The sequence below is a fragment of the Aedes albopictus genome, chromosome 1 (genome assembly GCF_035046485.1).
Source record: "Aedes albopictus strain Foshan chromosome 1, AalbF5, whole genome shotgun sequence".
Classification (NCBI taxonomy): Eukaryota; Metazoa; Arthropoda; class Insecta; order Diptera; family Culicidae; genus Aedes; species Aedes albopictus.
The window spans coordinates 185,605,380-185,621,462 of record NC_085136.1 but is presented as its reverse complement, the minus strand read 5'-3'; the positions used below and the strand labels follow the sequence as shown (position 1 = coordinate 185,621,462).

The following is a 16,083-nucleotide window of genomic DNA, read 5'->3' as shown; positions in this document are numbered from 1 at the left end:
CTGTTTATAAGAAAGGCGACCAAAAAAATATCTACAACTTTCGGGGTACTTTGTGCCTCTAAACTGTTTGAATTAGTTTTGATACACCCACTGCTGTCTCATTTCACACAATACCTGAACGAAACGCAACACGGATTCATCCCGGGCAGATCCACCACTACTAATCTCCTGTGCCTCACATCTGATATTGTTGACAGCTTTGCCGGGAAATCGCAGACAGATGTCATCTAAACTGACTTCTCCGCGACCTTCGACAAAATGAACCACGCCATCGCAACTGCTAAATTAGAGAGACTCGGCTTATGCGGAAACCTTCTGCGTTTGTTACTGTGCGTAAACTAATCGTCTCCGCAGGTGATTGCCAATCCACCGAGTTCTTGGCAACATCCGGAATTTCTTAAGGATGTTACCTAGGGCTTTTGATTTTATTACTCTATTTTAATGACGAAAAACGCATGCTGCGTTATCCTCGGCTATCATACGCGGACGATATGAAGCTTTACCTTTTGATCCGTTCCATCTCTGACGCCTTAAACGTTAAAGAAGATATCGATTCGTTCACAACATGGTGCGCATTAAATCGGATGGTTGTGAACCCAAGCAAATGTTCAGTGACCTCGTTATCCAGAATAAGTCAACCTATACAGTTCAACTACAAGCTCCGTGACGCAACAATCCAACGCATCGATCAAGTGAAAGATCATGGATTAATCCTGGATACTAAAGTTTACGTTTAAGCACCATGTCGCATATATCATCGACAAAGCATCTAGGACCTTAGGATTCATTTTCGTTCAATAGAGTTGGCCACCATTTCGAACTTTCCGAGATTTCTCAGATCGAAGCTTTTTTGGTTTCATTTCGGGTTGACGAAAAACGCATGCTGCGTTATCCTCGGCTATCATACGCGGACGATATGAAGCTTTACCTTTTGATCCGTTCCATCTCTGACGCCTTAAACGTTAAAGAAGATATCGATTCGTTCACAACATGGTGCGCATTAAATCGGATGGTTGTGAACCCAAGCAAATGTTCAGTGACCTCGTTATCCAGAATAAGTCAACCTATACAGTTCAACTACAAGCTCCGTGACGCAACAATCCAACGCATCGATCAAGTGAAAGATCATGGATTAATCCTGGATACTAAAGTTTACGTTTAAGCACCATGTCGCATATATCATCGACAAAGCATCTAGGACCTTAGGATTCATTTTCGTTCAATAGAGTTGGCCACCATTTCGAACTTTCCGAGATTTCTCAGATCGAAGCTTTTTTGGTTTCATTTCGGGTCCTGGAGTATCTGTGCAAAATTTGAGCACGATCGGTTGCGTCTTCACTTTGCGCCTTGCAATTGAAATTTGTATGGGGGTTTATATGGGAAAACATACTTTTTTGCATTTTCATCATAAGTTGAAAAAGTTTGTCTGAAACTTTTTAACAGATGATGTAAAATGGTAGCCTAGGATCTTCTGAAAAACTTTGTCGAAGACCACAAAGCGATCCGATGCTTGTAAATAAAGTTATATTCAACAAACCGCATGCATGTGTTTAAGTTTTGACACGTAAAGGAATAACAATAGCAACAAAATCATGCTGTTTCGGCAAGCAATGCCAACGCTATAACTTTATTTAATAAGCATCAGATCACTTAGTGTTCTTTGACAAAGTTTTTCAGGACACCCTAGGCTATGTTTTCACATTATCGGTTACATGGTTTTTGAACAATTTGAATTTCTCATAAGTATAACGATACGACTAAGACACGGACAGGTAATAAACACGTAATAACTAGTTTTTTTTATTGATATTCTAATATTCTGGAGTGTATGCTATTTTAATCAACAAATGTGATTAAAGTGTATACAACAGAAAGGCGACCGATCGATACACGGCTCAAACTAACACTGCTTATATCATAAACAATGATTATTCGACAGTGCAGTATAGTTCGGTGTACTGCATCCCATTATTGGCCGTTACAGCTCCCCCTCCCTAGAATGATCATTGGTCCCTCAAGTCGATGTTTTGTTCGTATCCACTTTTGAGTTTCTCTTGAAATCCTCTTCAACTAAGTAATTATAGAAAGGCTCAATCTTGTCTAGATGACGAAGCTGGTCTCTAATCGAATCTGGAAAATGTTGAATTAGAAGAAAAATTATTTCACGCTCCGTTGGTGGGAGAGACATGTATCTGGCTTTGTTCAGCATTCTCGCAAAATACATAGGCACTCATCGTCGATCTCTTCCCTTTCTGCTGATATGTTCCTTGCTGTAACAGCTTCTTGAATTCACGTTGTTGTCGGCAGCTCCAAAACTGTTGTAGAATAAGTTTTGAATAAGTGCATATCTTTCGCACCGGTTTAAGAACTCTGAGGCTGTGAAAAACTCACAGTTTGCAGAGTACCACGGCTTTCGAATGACGTTGTTTGTGACGATGTATAGTGTATCATTTTTTTTTTCAGTTATCGCACGAGTATCAGTCTTCTTCACCTCGTTCAAATGTGGTCCTTTGATTGCTACAGACGGTTGAGTTGTTTGCATACACTGCTGCGAGCGAACATCACCATTGTTTTCACCGCAATCGATGTGTTCCGCGTGCACTTGTTGTTTGATGAGCTCGGAATTGAACACATTTGTTAGAATGCGCTCCAACTTGAAAATAGTTTGCTCTAGTCGATCTAATCGTTGTCCGAACTGAATTAACGTTTGATCCATATACCATTTGGGCAGGTGTACCTATTTTGGGCACTTGCCGCTATAACTAAGTCAATTTCAAACCGATTGATTTGAATTTTTGTACAGAGTTAGGTACTGTACGTGCCTAACTCTATACAAAAATTCAAATCAATCGGTTTGAAATTGATTTAGTTATAGCTGCAAGTGCCCAAAATAGGTACACCTGCCCAAATGGTGCAAGACCCTATACCGTATTTAGTTCACCACTGGACTGCGCGCTGAGTATTCATAAGTGCGAAAACGTAAATAAAACTGCGCGATTGCATCCAATCAAATTGGTGTCTTCGGCGCACTATTTCTTCGAAGTATGCTGAATAAGTGCTCTGAAGACACCTAGCCGATTGGATGCAATCGCGCACTTTTATTTGCTTTTTCGCACTCGTGAAAACTAGTGCGATAGTCCAGTGGTATTTAATTCACCTAATGCGCTAACATTTGCATTAAAAAATGGACTTTTTTCGAAGTGAGCTAGAAAATTGTATAAGCTGAATATTAACAAGTTGTTATTTTTGTTTACTAACAGCATTTGTTGGTTATGCTAAAAAAAATATAATCACCCCTATTATGTTCCCGAATGAATAACTATATCTCTCGTGAACATTTAGTGCAATTGATGCAATAGTTTACCAATTTTTTAAAGGAAATTTTGTTACCCAAAAAGAAATATGATGTGACCGAATTTTCTTAAAAGTGCCACCCTACTTCAAAGTCCCAGTATAATGTGAAATGATCACAATCATCTAAGTTTTTCATATATTTTCATCAACCATGCAGAGATATACTCGTACAAATTTTTGAGTAATTTTATCTCAATGGAGCACAGAGGTACACTGCAATGCAATGTATGCCCTCAGTAGAAAATCATTGGGAATATCATGAACTTTTTCAACATGGTATCACATTTATTGGAATAACTCCATAATTAATGCATATATCGTTATGAAAATTGGAATGGAAATGGTAAACAAGTTGTAAAATCGGGGAAAATTTTTAAATATGGCTTTTTAGTGTAAAACAACTTCATGAAAAATGGATGATAAAAGTCCATTTTTTTTAATGCAAACGTTATACATAGTGCAACTCCGATTAGGATGGAAGAAAATCACTCCAAGCGAAAAATGGCCAGAGTGGACTACGCGATTTTTTGGACAGGTAAAGATAAGCGAAGAAATTCGATAACTCTGAACTTTTCAACGTTTCTTTGATGCAGATGGGTCATTATATAAATGAACTACAGTTTTTCAGGAAATAATGCACTTGATTTCATATCCCAAGCACTTGCAGGGTATTTCCCCAAAATCATTGAAAAACAGATGGTCCGGTCTGACTTAACGCCGACCAAATGATACAGGATACGAATAATCCAAGATAGCCTTGTTCTTGCAATAGCATGATGCCTACGCCTCACACCATGCTCGTATCCAGAGGCGTACAATTTCGTTTCAATGATACACTTTCATGCAACATTTAAATGAGTCACTTCAAGTGTTTCATACATTTTTCTAATGACTCGGTCGTTAAAAAAAACTTTTTCACTCATCGTAGCACTCGGTAGTCTCCCACCCGGTCGCATTGCTTGTGCTTCACCCGTCAGAGCATTAGTGTCTCACTGATGCGCGCTAGTCTCTCAATGGTTACGGGCGCCGGTTAATTGGATTTAAGTGGTCGAATTTGTTATCCTCTTTCATAAAACATAATTATCATTCTATTGGTGTGCACCACTATTTAAAAATGTGGTTCAAATAGTGTTTTTAGCATGTTGAAGTATTTCAATGACTCATAAATGAAACGAAAATCCAAGTGTATCATCCCATGTTTCATACACACTTGTTTCTGTAGCAGCAACGAACGAGCGTGTTGCTGGGTGAAAGATGAAGCATCACAGCAGTCCGTTCGCATGGGAAACGATTTGCTACAGTCGTCGTACGTCATGTTTTCCTTTCGAAATTGCACGACCCTGCTCGTATCACAGAGAAAATCAAAGCATCTGATGCATCGCGTGATGACCCGTTATCGGATCTTGTTACAAGTCGTGATAAACTTGATTCATCACAATGTATGCCACTTATGCACTAGTATACCGCATTCATGATTCGAAATAATACATTCACATATGTGAATGATGATGTGAATGAACTAGAGTTTTCAGGAAAAATACATAAAATGGGCCAAATTGTGTTTTTGTGCAACAAATATGCAAATGTATTAGTTTTTTCACGTTTTTAAGGTCTCGGGACCAAAGAGGTACCCTGGTTTTATATTTTTATCAGGAAATTCGGGAAATTGGGCGTAACATCTAAAAAAATCAGAGATGTATGTTTTTTTGTTTTTGAGATATGATTTAGAAGGATACTGTCTTCAGCAAAGTTGCTCAGAAGACTAAGAGCTTTCGCTTAGAAAACAATTTAGATCCAGAATTACTCACTGCGTGGCTCTAGTGTTCTTATGAGCTTCCAGTTCAGCATGAGCGTCGTATATCTCGTGTTCTGGGCCACTTAGATGGACAATGCCTTCGACAAAGTTACTCAGAAGACTAAGAGCTTTCACATAGAAAACAATTTAGTTCGAAAAGCACTCACTACGTGACGCTAGTATTCTTATTAGCTTCCAGTTCAGTCTAAACGTCGTATATCTTGCGTTCTGGATCATTTTAGAGGGATACTGTCTTGGGCAAAGTTGCTCAGAAGACTAAGAGCTAGCGCATAGAAAACAATTTAGTTCGTGATACACTCATTGTTTGGTGGTAGTGCTCTTGGGAGCGTCCACTTCAATCTAAACGTCGTATATCTCGTGCTTTGGACCAATTAGAAGGATACTGTCTTCAGCAAAATTGTTCAGAAGACTAGGGCTTTCACAAAGAAAACAATTTAGTTCGAGAATCACTCACTGCGTGGTGCTAATGTTCTTAGGAGCTTAAGGTACGTTGAAGACTTCGGCTGCACTGCACATATTTATACTGTCATTTCATTGAAGGCGTGTTATATTGTTTCCAGAAATTAGGCTATTCTCATTTTATTCCCAATGAAGATTTCCGAACCACAAATTGATTTTAACTGTCGTAAATTTTCGACCTGTTGCTTTTATTGCGACAACCGCAAAAGGTGACGAAGAAATTTCCAAAAGAAGCCGCAAAAAATACCCAGGCGGATTCATAAAGAATTTGCTATGTTCATCGCTGATGGATTTCCAAAGGAATAGTCGAAGAAATAAAAATGTTTAAGCTATGGAGTTTCCAAATGAATTGCCTAAGGAATCCTTTAAGGCATTGGTGGAGGATTTTGAAAAAAAGTTGCTGAAGAATTTGTCAGATCAATTCCCAAAGAGATCGTCTAAGAAATCGTCAAAAATTTGTCGAAGAAAATCCGAAAGTAATTGAAGAACTATTTCCCAAAAAAAAAATGTCCAAGAAACATCAAATGAAATTGCCAAATAAAATTCTCGAAGGCTTTTGAACAAAAGTTCCAAAGAAATTTCCCGAGTAAGTTTCGATTGTGTAAAGATATCATGTACAAATTGCCGGATGAATTACCTGAGGCATTATCAAAGAAATTTTCAAAGAAATTAACAAAGAAAACTGACAGTAATGACGGGATCAAAAGAATAACCGACGGAAATTTCGAAGAAATTGGGTTATGAATTCTCAAAAGAATTACTGAAAAAAATTACAAAAAAAAGATTTCCTGTGAATTATTGGAGATATTTTCAAGGGAATTCCTAGAAAAGTTGTCCAAGCATTTCCCCAAATATTTACCGGACAAAATTCCAAAGATATTGCCAAATTTTCAATGAATTTTCCGAAGGAAATCACATTAAAAATGCCTTTGGAATTCTTAAAGGCATTGAAGAAAATGCCATAGAAATTGCCGATGGAAAAATAAACTTTTAGGGTATTTTTGTGGTGTTTCAATTTTTTCACCCTGGCAAATTTAATTTATAACGAAATTATACATTCATGTCTATACTGTTTATGACTACTATAATAAGTTATTAAGTAAGAGTTTTCAAGAGCTCTGAAATTTTCGGAAATTATTACATGTGCACTTCCGATAAAAAGTTTGGGGTCACTCCCTTATAACAGGTCATTTTTGTAGGCACATACACCCCCGATCAAAAGTTTGGGGTCACCTTCTCAAAAACATGTCATTTTTTAGGGCAAAAGTTTTGAAAATGTTTCACCTAAATCAGGTTTAAAGTTTCTTTGGCTTATCATCTTTTGAATCTAGGATTTGAAATCGGACACAAATGTGCGAAGATATGGGCCTAAAAAAATGGCTTGGTTTTGAGGAGGTGACCCCTCATAGATAAGTCATAGACAATATTAAAGTGATTTAGATAAAATTTTACAAAAATATGTATATTTAAATTTAACCTAAAGTTGCAACATTAAAAAAAATACATTAAAACTTACGACAGTGTCGGAAATTGGGTCGACCAAATTTTAAGATGAGTGCGGTAATATAACCTAATTTCTGTTGGCTTTTAAGTGCTTTTTAGCGAGCTTAGATAAAAAATCTAGATTAAATGTTATTAAGTAATTTAACTCTTGATGTCATCGGCCAAAAGTTTGGGGTCACTTAAGTAATATGTATTAGTTAGTCATAGTTGTTTTGTGCCAATTTGATTTTTGCTACAAAAAAACGCTTCTTGTAGTCATGAAAGCATATATTACTTGTTTTGTTGATGGCCGTTTCATATCTATCATAAAACTAAAATTGATGTTATAAGCTCTTACTTGGAGCAACCAGCCCCCTAACGAAAACAGATTAAAAAACTGTTACAGCTGTCATTTTCCCTATTTCAGGTTCACTTCATTCATTTGTGCGTCTTACTATCTATTATGCTACCGGTCTACTACACCAGTCCGTCTTTTATGCATGGTACACTGTCTCTAACAGAATTTAAAAGTTTTCTTCACATGTGATATAAAATCCCGTAATGTAGCCATAATCACCTGTTTCATTAGTATGCCCCTCTAACCCCTTCTAGCCTCTACAACGTCTCCCGACGTTCTTGAACACAATGTATTCATTAAAAGTTTTCCAACCACTGCAGTAAAACATTGTTTCACCTCAAATATCCGCAGGCAATCGATCGCGATGACGGCGCACATGGCCAGGTGAGCTACTACCAAATAGGAGAAATCAAAAAAACACTCACCGAAGGATTGGAAAATGTGCAAAAACCGCCATTTCTGGTCGACCGCCGAACTGGAGCAGTTCAATTAAATTTCGACCCGCAAAAGGGGATGAAGGGCTATTTTGATTTTAAAGTTTTAGCCAACGACAGCGCCGGACACTCCGACGAGGCCCATGTATTCATTTACCTATTACGGGAGGATCAAAGAGTAAAGTTTGTCCTTCGCTTGCAGCCGACCGAAGTGCGGGAGAAAATTTTCACTTTCCGAGAGTAAGTAATTATTGAACCAAATTTCACAATGGAATAACTTTCCCGCTTTCCTCACCACACCCTTTGCTGGGTTTTTACAGCGTGCTGAGTGACGTGAGTAGCAGTATCGTGAACATTGACGACTTTCGCATACACGAGAATCGCGACGGGTCGGTGGATAAAACCAAAACTGATTTATACCTGCACCTGGTGAACCGGCAGGATAATTCCATTCTGGAGGTTTCGGAAGTTTTAAAAATCGTGGATCAAAACATCGAAAAGCTGGATGAGCTGTTCAAGGTAATTAAATTACAAACTCAATCAGTTAATATTAATCCACAGTGCATAGATTACACAAGTTTACAAAATAAAACGAAAGTCGTGAACTTCTGTCAACGACCAAAATTTTTGAAGCAGTATTTAGTGCTGATTTCGAAACCGACCTTCAAAAAATTTAAAGTAGAACAGTTTTTGAGATTTAGCTCAATATCGAGTTTTGCAACTTTTCAAAATATGTAATTTACTAAAATTCAAATACATTGCGTTTTGTTCAACCAATTTTAAATCTTTTTCCATAAATTAAAAGCTGAATACAATACCATTCGGTCATCTGAATACAGGTTTTGCGTCAGATTGATGAAATTCAAGATATTGGCGAGTTTTAGGGACGATCTTCTTAAATTTTACCAATATTCCCTAATTTTTTTGAAGAAATGTATTTTTTTCAATAAGAAAAAACCAACTTAAAAATTCTTTCTCGACGTTTATTTGACATATCATATGTAGGCGAGTTACAGTAAAAAATTCAGCTCAATCGGAGCATTGATTACGGAGAATGAGGTGTGTGAAGTGAGTGACGTTGCTTAAAAATAGAACAAAAATTGATTTCAAATCATCAACCTTGTATGGAAAGTCGAAAAATTTTCCGCTCTACTGTAATTTTTTTCCTTCGCGTTTTCGAACTCAGGGCATGATTCTACACCAAAAATGATAATCAGCTTACCGAGTTCAAAAATGCTGTAAACTAGTGTTATTGATTCGTATTGGTTTGATTATTAGAGTGAGTGAGTTAGGTTGAACATCTTCTGCGGACGGAAACCTCGTTGAGGTGATCTAGAACGTCCTCTAGCGCAAACCCAAATATAATCTTTTGATTCGCGTCCTCTTGCACGAATCCAAACGCAAGTTTATTTTAATTCGTGTCCTCTCGCACGAATCCAAAACACAAGCTTTTTCTTGATTCGCGTCCTCTCGCACAAATCCAAACACAAACTTTTTATTGATTCGCGTCCTCTCGCACGAATTCACATATTTTTTCTTGATTTGCGTCCTCTCGCACGAATCCAAACATAAGCTTTTCCTTGATTCGCGTCCTCTCACACGAAACCAAACACAAACTTTTTATTGATTCGCATCCTCTCGTATGAATTTATACATTTTTTTTTCTTGATTCGCGTCCTCTCGCACGAATCCAAAACCATAACCTTTTTGATTCGCGTCCTCTCGCACGAATTCATACAAAACTTTTTTTCTTGATTCGCATGCTCTTTCACGAATACAAAACATATTTGCGTTCTCTCGCACAAACATAACCTGTCAGAGCCGCATCCTCTCGCACGGCTCTGATACATTCCTTCTCGAACGAATCCCAAAAAAAATCACACAATTTGTACGTTTCACAACAAATATCAAATCTCATTCGATTCACCGCTCTAAAATTGTCCAAATTCACTAGCAAGCAACGCAGTTTGTGTGGCTCTATCCACGATAAGAACTCTGTGCCGTATCGTCACACTGCAGAAAATATACAGATGGCCGCTGAACTTCTCGATGCCATGCTTCGGGAAATTCATTCAACCGTAAATGAAACTGTCTCCAAACACCGATCCATTTACAATACATACCAAGCACTGGGAGCCGCTGCGCAATTGTCGTAAATATCGGTTCCGCGGGACACCGTCCCAGAAATCTGACCAAACTCTCGATTCCTCTGCTAATCAAACCTCCGACTCCGGTACGGAGCGCAACACGATCACATCCGTTCGTCTCCAAATCTGCCAAAAGAAGACCGACGAAGTCAAAGCCGATGAAGCCTGAAGCTTCACCTGCTTTGTCCATTTATTTCAATTCAGCACATCTGTCAATCCACTGTTATGTCGACTATCAGTATGCACTGAAACAAAACAGAAAATCCAAGCCTTTTTTACCCTTCTTACACCCATAAGAAGGGTATAAATACCGCTTGGAAAACCGACTTTCGATCCGAGGCCCGCAGGGCCGAGTCACATATACCAATCAACTCAGCTCGACGAATTGAGCAAATGTCTGTATGTGCGTGTGTGTGTATGTGTGTGTGTATGTGTGTGTGTATGTATGTTACAAAAAAATGTCACTCACGGTTCTCAGCCGTCTGTTAACCGATTTGAGTTCTCTTGGAAGCAAATGAAAGCTACTACATCCTAGTAGAACGCTATTGAATTTTATTTTGATTGGACGTTCGGTTACCGAGATATCTTTCAAAGAGTGCTAGGGAGTAGTACAACTTAATTATTTTAGATATTTTTGACAAAGTGTATCACCATAAATTTCTCAGCCGTCTATCAACCGATTTGGGTTCTTAAGGCTCCAAACGAAAGCTACTACATCCTAGTAGAACGCTATTGAATTTTATTTTGATTGGACGTTCGGTTACCGAGATATCTTTCAAAGAGTGCTAGGGAGTAGTACAACTTAATTATTTTAGATATTTTTGACAAAGTGTATCACCATAAATTTCTCAGCCGTCTATCAACCGATTTGGGTTCTTAAGGCCCCAAACGAAAGCTACTACATCCTAGTAGAACGCTATTGATTTTTTTTTGATTGGACGTTCGGTTACCGCGATATTTTTCAAAGAGTGCTAGGGAGTAGTACACCTTAATTATTTTAGATATTTTTGACAAAGTGTATCACCATAAATTTCTCAGCCGTCTATCAACCGAATCGGGTTCTTAAGGCTCGAAACGAAAGCTACTGCGCCCTAGAAGAACGCTTTTGAATTTCATTCCGATTGGACATTTTGTAACCGAGATATCTTTCGGGGAGTACTTTGGAGTAATACAACTTAACTTTTTAAGAGGTCTTTGACAAAATGCTTCATAATAAATGAATCAGCCGTGTGTCAATCGATTTGAGTTCTCTCAGCATCAAATGAAAGCTACAGCATCCAAGTAGTATGCTATTAAATTTTATGCCGTTTGGACATTTTGTTTCCGAGATATCTTTCCACGAGTACTAAGGAGTAATGAAATTTACGCTTTTGAGAGATTTTTGATAAAATGTATCATAATACATTTCTCAGCCGTTTGTCAACAGATTTTTTATGATCATATTTGGTTACACAAGTTAGTTATACATAAAAATGCAATTGCATCAAATACATAAAAGCTACTATCTCTTTGTTATATTTGAGCTTAATAAACAGTAGCAAAAATATCACGGAATGTATGTAGGAAAAGCCTTTTTACCCTTCTTACACCCATAAGAAGGGTATAAATATCGCTCGAAAAACCGACTTTCGATCCGAGGCCCGGAGGGCCGAGTCTCATATACCAATGAACTCAGCTCGACGAACTGTGCAAATGTCTGTATGTGTGTGTGTGTATGTGTGTATGTGTGTATGTGTGTATGTGTGTGTGTGCGTGTGTGTGTGTATGTTCGTTACAAAAAAAAGTCACGCACGTTTTTAGAACGCTAATGAATTTTTTTTTGATTGGACGTTTGGTTACCGAGATATCTCTCGAAGAGTACTTATGAGTCATACATCTAAACTTTTTAAGATACTAAGTGTATCATAATAAATATTTTGGCCGTTTGTTGATCGATTTGGGTTCTCTTGGCACTAAATGAAAGCTACAGCATCCTAGTAGATCACCCAGAAATTTTATTTTGATTGGACATTTGGTTACAGAGATATCTTTCGAAGAGTACTTAGGATTTATACAACTAAACCTTTTGAGATTTTTGACCAAGTGTATCATAATAAATATTCTGGCCGTCTGTCAACCGATTTCGGTTATCCTGGCACCAAATGAAAGCTACAACATTCTAGTAGAACCCTATACATTTTTTTTAGGATTGGACATTTGGTTACCGAGATATCTTTCAAAGAGTACTTGGGAGTACGGGTAACTTTTTGAGAGATTTTTTACCAAGGGTACCATAATAAATCTCTTAGCTGTCTGTCAACCGATTTGGGTTCTCTAAGCACCAAATGAAAGCTACAATATCCTTGTATAAGGCCCTGGAATTTTATTTCGATTCGACATTTGATTACTGAGATATCTTACGGAGAGTATTTCAATAAATTCTTTTTTATTAATCTATTCACTTACTTGTTATCTTGCATTAGTTTTTGACCAGTCTATGGGAAATTATTTTTTAATAAATAATGCTGACAAAGTGTATTGTTGTTTTCAATAAAATTATAAATAACAAATTACAAATACACAGGAATTTTATGAAAACTAACAATATGTTAAATGAAAGCTTTGAATTTATATATTGTGGAAAAAATGGAAGAACCGGACAGCGAAAATAACTAGCTAATGCCAAAACTGATTAACTTAGTAGATATATCATTTTTGTCCTTTTTGAACCATAACCATGAATACCAAGTACTTCGGAGCTAATTTAATCGACTGATTAAGAGATATTAGACAAAGTATATCTCGCTGATTTTCTTATCCATTTGTTAATCGATTCAAGATCTTTTGGCAGTTAACAAAAGATACAATATTCCAGAATATGTAAGCTATTTTTTAAAAATTTCATACAAGATTCTAGAAGGTGTCTGGCATTTCTGGTAGTTTATTCCATGGTCCATGATGCTATTTTGGAAACCAATCCACTAGATGCCAAATCCACAATATTTTCTAGAACTTTTGGTCCATCACACAAAATAAATATGTTAAATACAAATAATACAACAATAGTTTTAATAAATGTAAGAAGGGTTCTGTTCACCATAGGTGGATTAAATCGGGTTTTTTTTTATTATATTCACTTGTTATCTTGCATTTGTTTTTGACCAGTCTATTTTTAAATAAATGATGCTGACCTCATACAAAGTGTATACTAGCAGGTTATTGTTTTCAACAAAATTATAAATAACAAATTACAAATACACAGGAATTTTATGGAAACTAACAATATGTTCAATGAAAGCTTTGAAGAACCAGACAGCCAAAATAACTAGCTAATGCCAAAACTGATTAACTTAGTAGATATATCATTTTTGTCGTTTTTACACCATAACCATGAATACCAAGTACTTCGGAGCTAATTTAATTGACTGATTAAGATATATTGTATCTCGCTGATTTTCTTACCCATTTGTTAATCGATTCAAGATCTCTTGGCAGTTAATAAAAGATACAAAATTCCAGAATATGTAAGCTATTTTTTAAACATTCCATACAAGACTCTAGGAAGTGTCTGGCATTTCTGGTAGTTTAGTCCATGGTCCATGATGCTATTTTGGAAACCAATCCACTAGATGCCAAATCCACAATATTTTCTAGAACTTTTGGTAAATTACACAAAACAAATAATACAACAATAATTTTAATAAGTGTAAGAAGGGTTCTGTTCACCATAGGTGGATTAAATCGGGTTTTTTGTTTATTATTTTACACATAATTTTATGATTACTATTCGGTTATACATACTACAGTGGGAAATGCGCAATACCTGGACTCCAAAAGGTCACAGCCTTTGTCGCCTCCGTCAGTGACATTCAAATTAAGCCTGGTCATAATTTCAAGCAGAGTCCAGCCTCTTGTGTTGGTCAAGCGATTGTCCCATTCGACCACCCAGGCGTTGAAGTCTTTATCGATGACCACAGGACTCAGTCCCCTTTGACAAGGAAAGAACTCAAAAAACAACATCAGTTTGATAGCTTTATTGTCGTTCATAGGCGCCAACTTAGAGGGGGGGGGGGGGGGGTCAAGTATGGTTCCCCCCCCGATATTTGACAATTTTTAAATTTTTCTATACAAAAAATTAGAAAAAAAAAACAGGCTTCGTCACACCCCCACCATAAATAGACCAAGTTTTCGAGCCTGTTGTCGTTGGTTTTCCAACGGAGTCGTCGGAACGATTGTTTAGACGAGGAGTATGGTATACCGGGGCAAGTTGAAACGGGTTTGGCAAGATAAAACAGTGGGTTGACATGATGTTTGCTAATGATTGTAAACAATGTAGCTTGGATTCAAACAATCTTTTAATGAAGGATATATCTCCAAAATGTATGAAATCTATTTCAAAATTCACGTTTCATCTTGCCCCACCCGTTTCAACTTGCCTCGGTGTACCTTACGGAAAGATTTTGGGAAACCGATTGTGAGTAAATGGAACAATAACTATGAAAATCGTGATACGTCGTTTAATCCCGAGATTGCAAAATATCCCATATTACCCCAACTGTTAGGTTAGGACACTATTGATTTTTTTTCAGCCTTGTTAAACATATCTGTTCCATATTGCATTAAAGCGTTCACAATTTTATGTTCTTAGTCAAATAATGTTCGCAAATCAATATAAAAAATATGCTTACTGTTTTCATGGCATGCTGAATTGTGGAATGAGAAAGGAACCCATCTTATTTATTTTGCACGGTTTCGTGAGCGACAAAAAAAACGAGATTATCATTATAAACAACGTAAGACATACATGCACAGCAGGGTATTTATTCATATTGAGTGTTGTTTCTAGGAACAAAAACGCAAACCGTAGAATGTTATAAAAATCTATCCTTCACGGTTTAATGATGGGATGTGATCTTTTTCACCTTTTCTAGGAATTCAACGTTCTCGACACACAGGCATCAGAAGCATCGTTTTTCGTAGCAGAATTATCCGGCGCCCCCATGTTAATATGGTTATTTGTGTCCAATTTGTTTATCGGAGCGCTTCTCGTCGTCGTGCTAGGACTCTGTGCGTCACAACGTGCCAGCTACCGGCGCCAGTTGCGGGCTGCCCGTGTCGCCAATTATGGTAAAACAGCGCACACCTACTTTGATACAAGCGATAACTTCAAATGACTTTTATTTCCATCTATAGCGGCAGCGCATTCCGATTTAGTGGCACGAGGTGCCATCAACTCTGTTCCGAACACCAACAAGCACAGCGTCGAAGGCAGCAATCCCATCTGGATGAAAGCATACGAGAACGAGTGGTTTAAAAACGACGACGATCTTACTAAAAACATTTCCGGTCCGGAATCGATGGACGACAACGTAATCAACTCGGATGACTACGTGGCAAAGATGTACAATACGGACAGGTACGACATCGTGAAACAGTACAATTTATATTCACAAATTGACAAACTAACGAATGGGAACATACTCACGAAAAAACTTGAAACAACAGAGCTTTAATTTTTATGGAAGTAAATTTAAAAAACTTTATAAAAAAAAAAACTTCAATTGCAGTATTTTTCATGCCTCATTTCCGAAAGCTGGGAGTCACACGATTCGCCGACCGATCCAATCCGATACCATCTCTATCTTTTTTTTTTGTTGCTCTGGTTTACAGTCAGGATTTTTTTACGCGGGGGATACGTACCGCGTAAAAAAAACTCAGTTCGAAATTCAAAAAATCCGCGTAAAAGAAGTCTCACCATTTCTCGACGACATGCAAAAATAAGACGATGTTTTTTTTTTGTATGGAGTTTTCATTTACGCGGCCGCGTAAATGAAAACCACGAAAAAAAGACCTGACTGTACATATGTTTTTAATGTTACTTAGCTGCTTGTCAAAGTTCTGAAACCATCTTTTAGTCACGTAAAACCTGGAACACATAGCGTCCGTTCCGTCGAGGTTTGCGTTTTTTTTTTTTTGACAGTTTTCCCATGGGAAATGTGTCAAACTACTGTCACGCACACGCAAACGGATGCATTGTGTGGGGCACTTGATCCT

The 16,083-nt window shown here is 37.4% G+C and overlaps 1 protein-coding gene across 1 annotated transcript in view; it reads left to right on the top strand.

Moving 5' to 3' along the window:
* The window catches only part of LOC109405653 (cadherin-23), an 83,955-nt gene extending 68,357 nt beyond the window's left edge, over positions 1–15,598 (top strand). The window contains exons 11-14 of the mRNA XM_019678723.3: positions 7,821–8,143; positions 8,224–8,422; positions 14,961–15,156; positions 15,223–15,598. Coding sequence (XP_019534268.3) covers positions 7,821–8,143; positions 8,224–8,422; positions 14,961–15,156; positions 15,223–15,542 — 1,038 coding nt within the window. The 3' untranslated portion in view covers positions 15,543–15,598. The remainder of the gene's footprint in view (positions 1–7,820; positions 8,144–8,223; positions 8,423–14,960; positions 15,157–15,222) is intronic.
* The last annotated feature ends 485 nt before the right edge of the window (positions 15,599–16,083 follow it).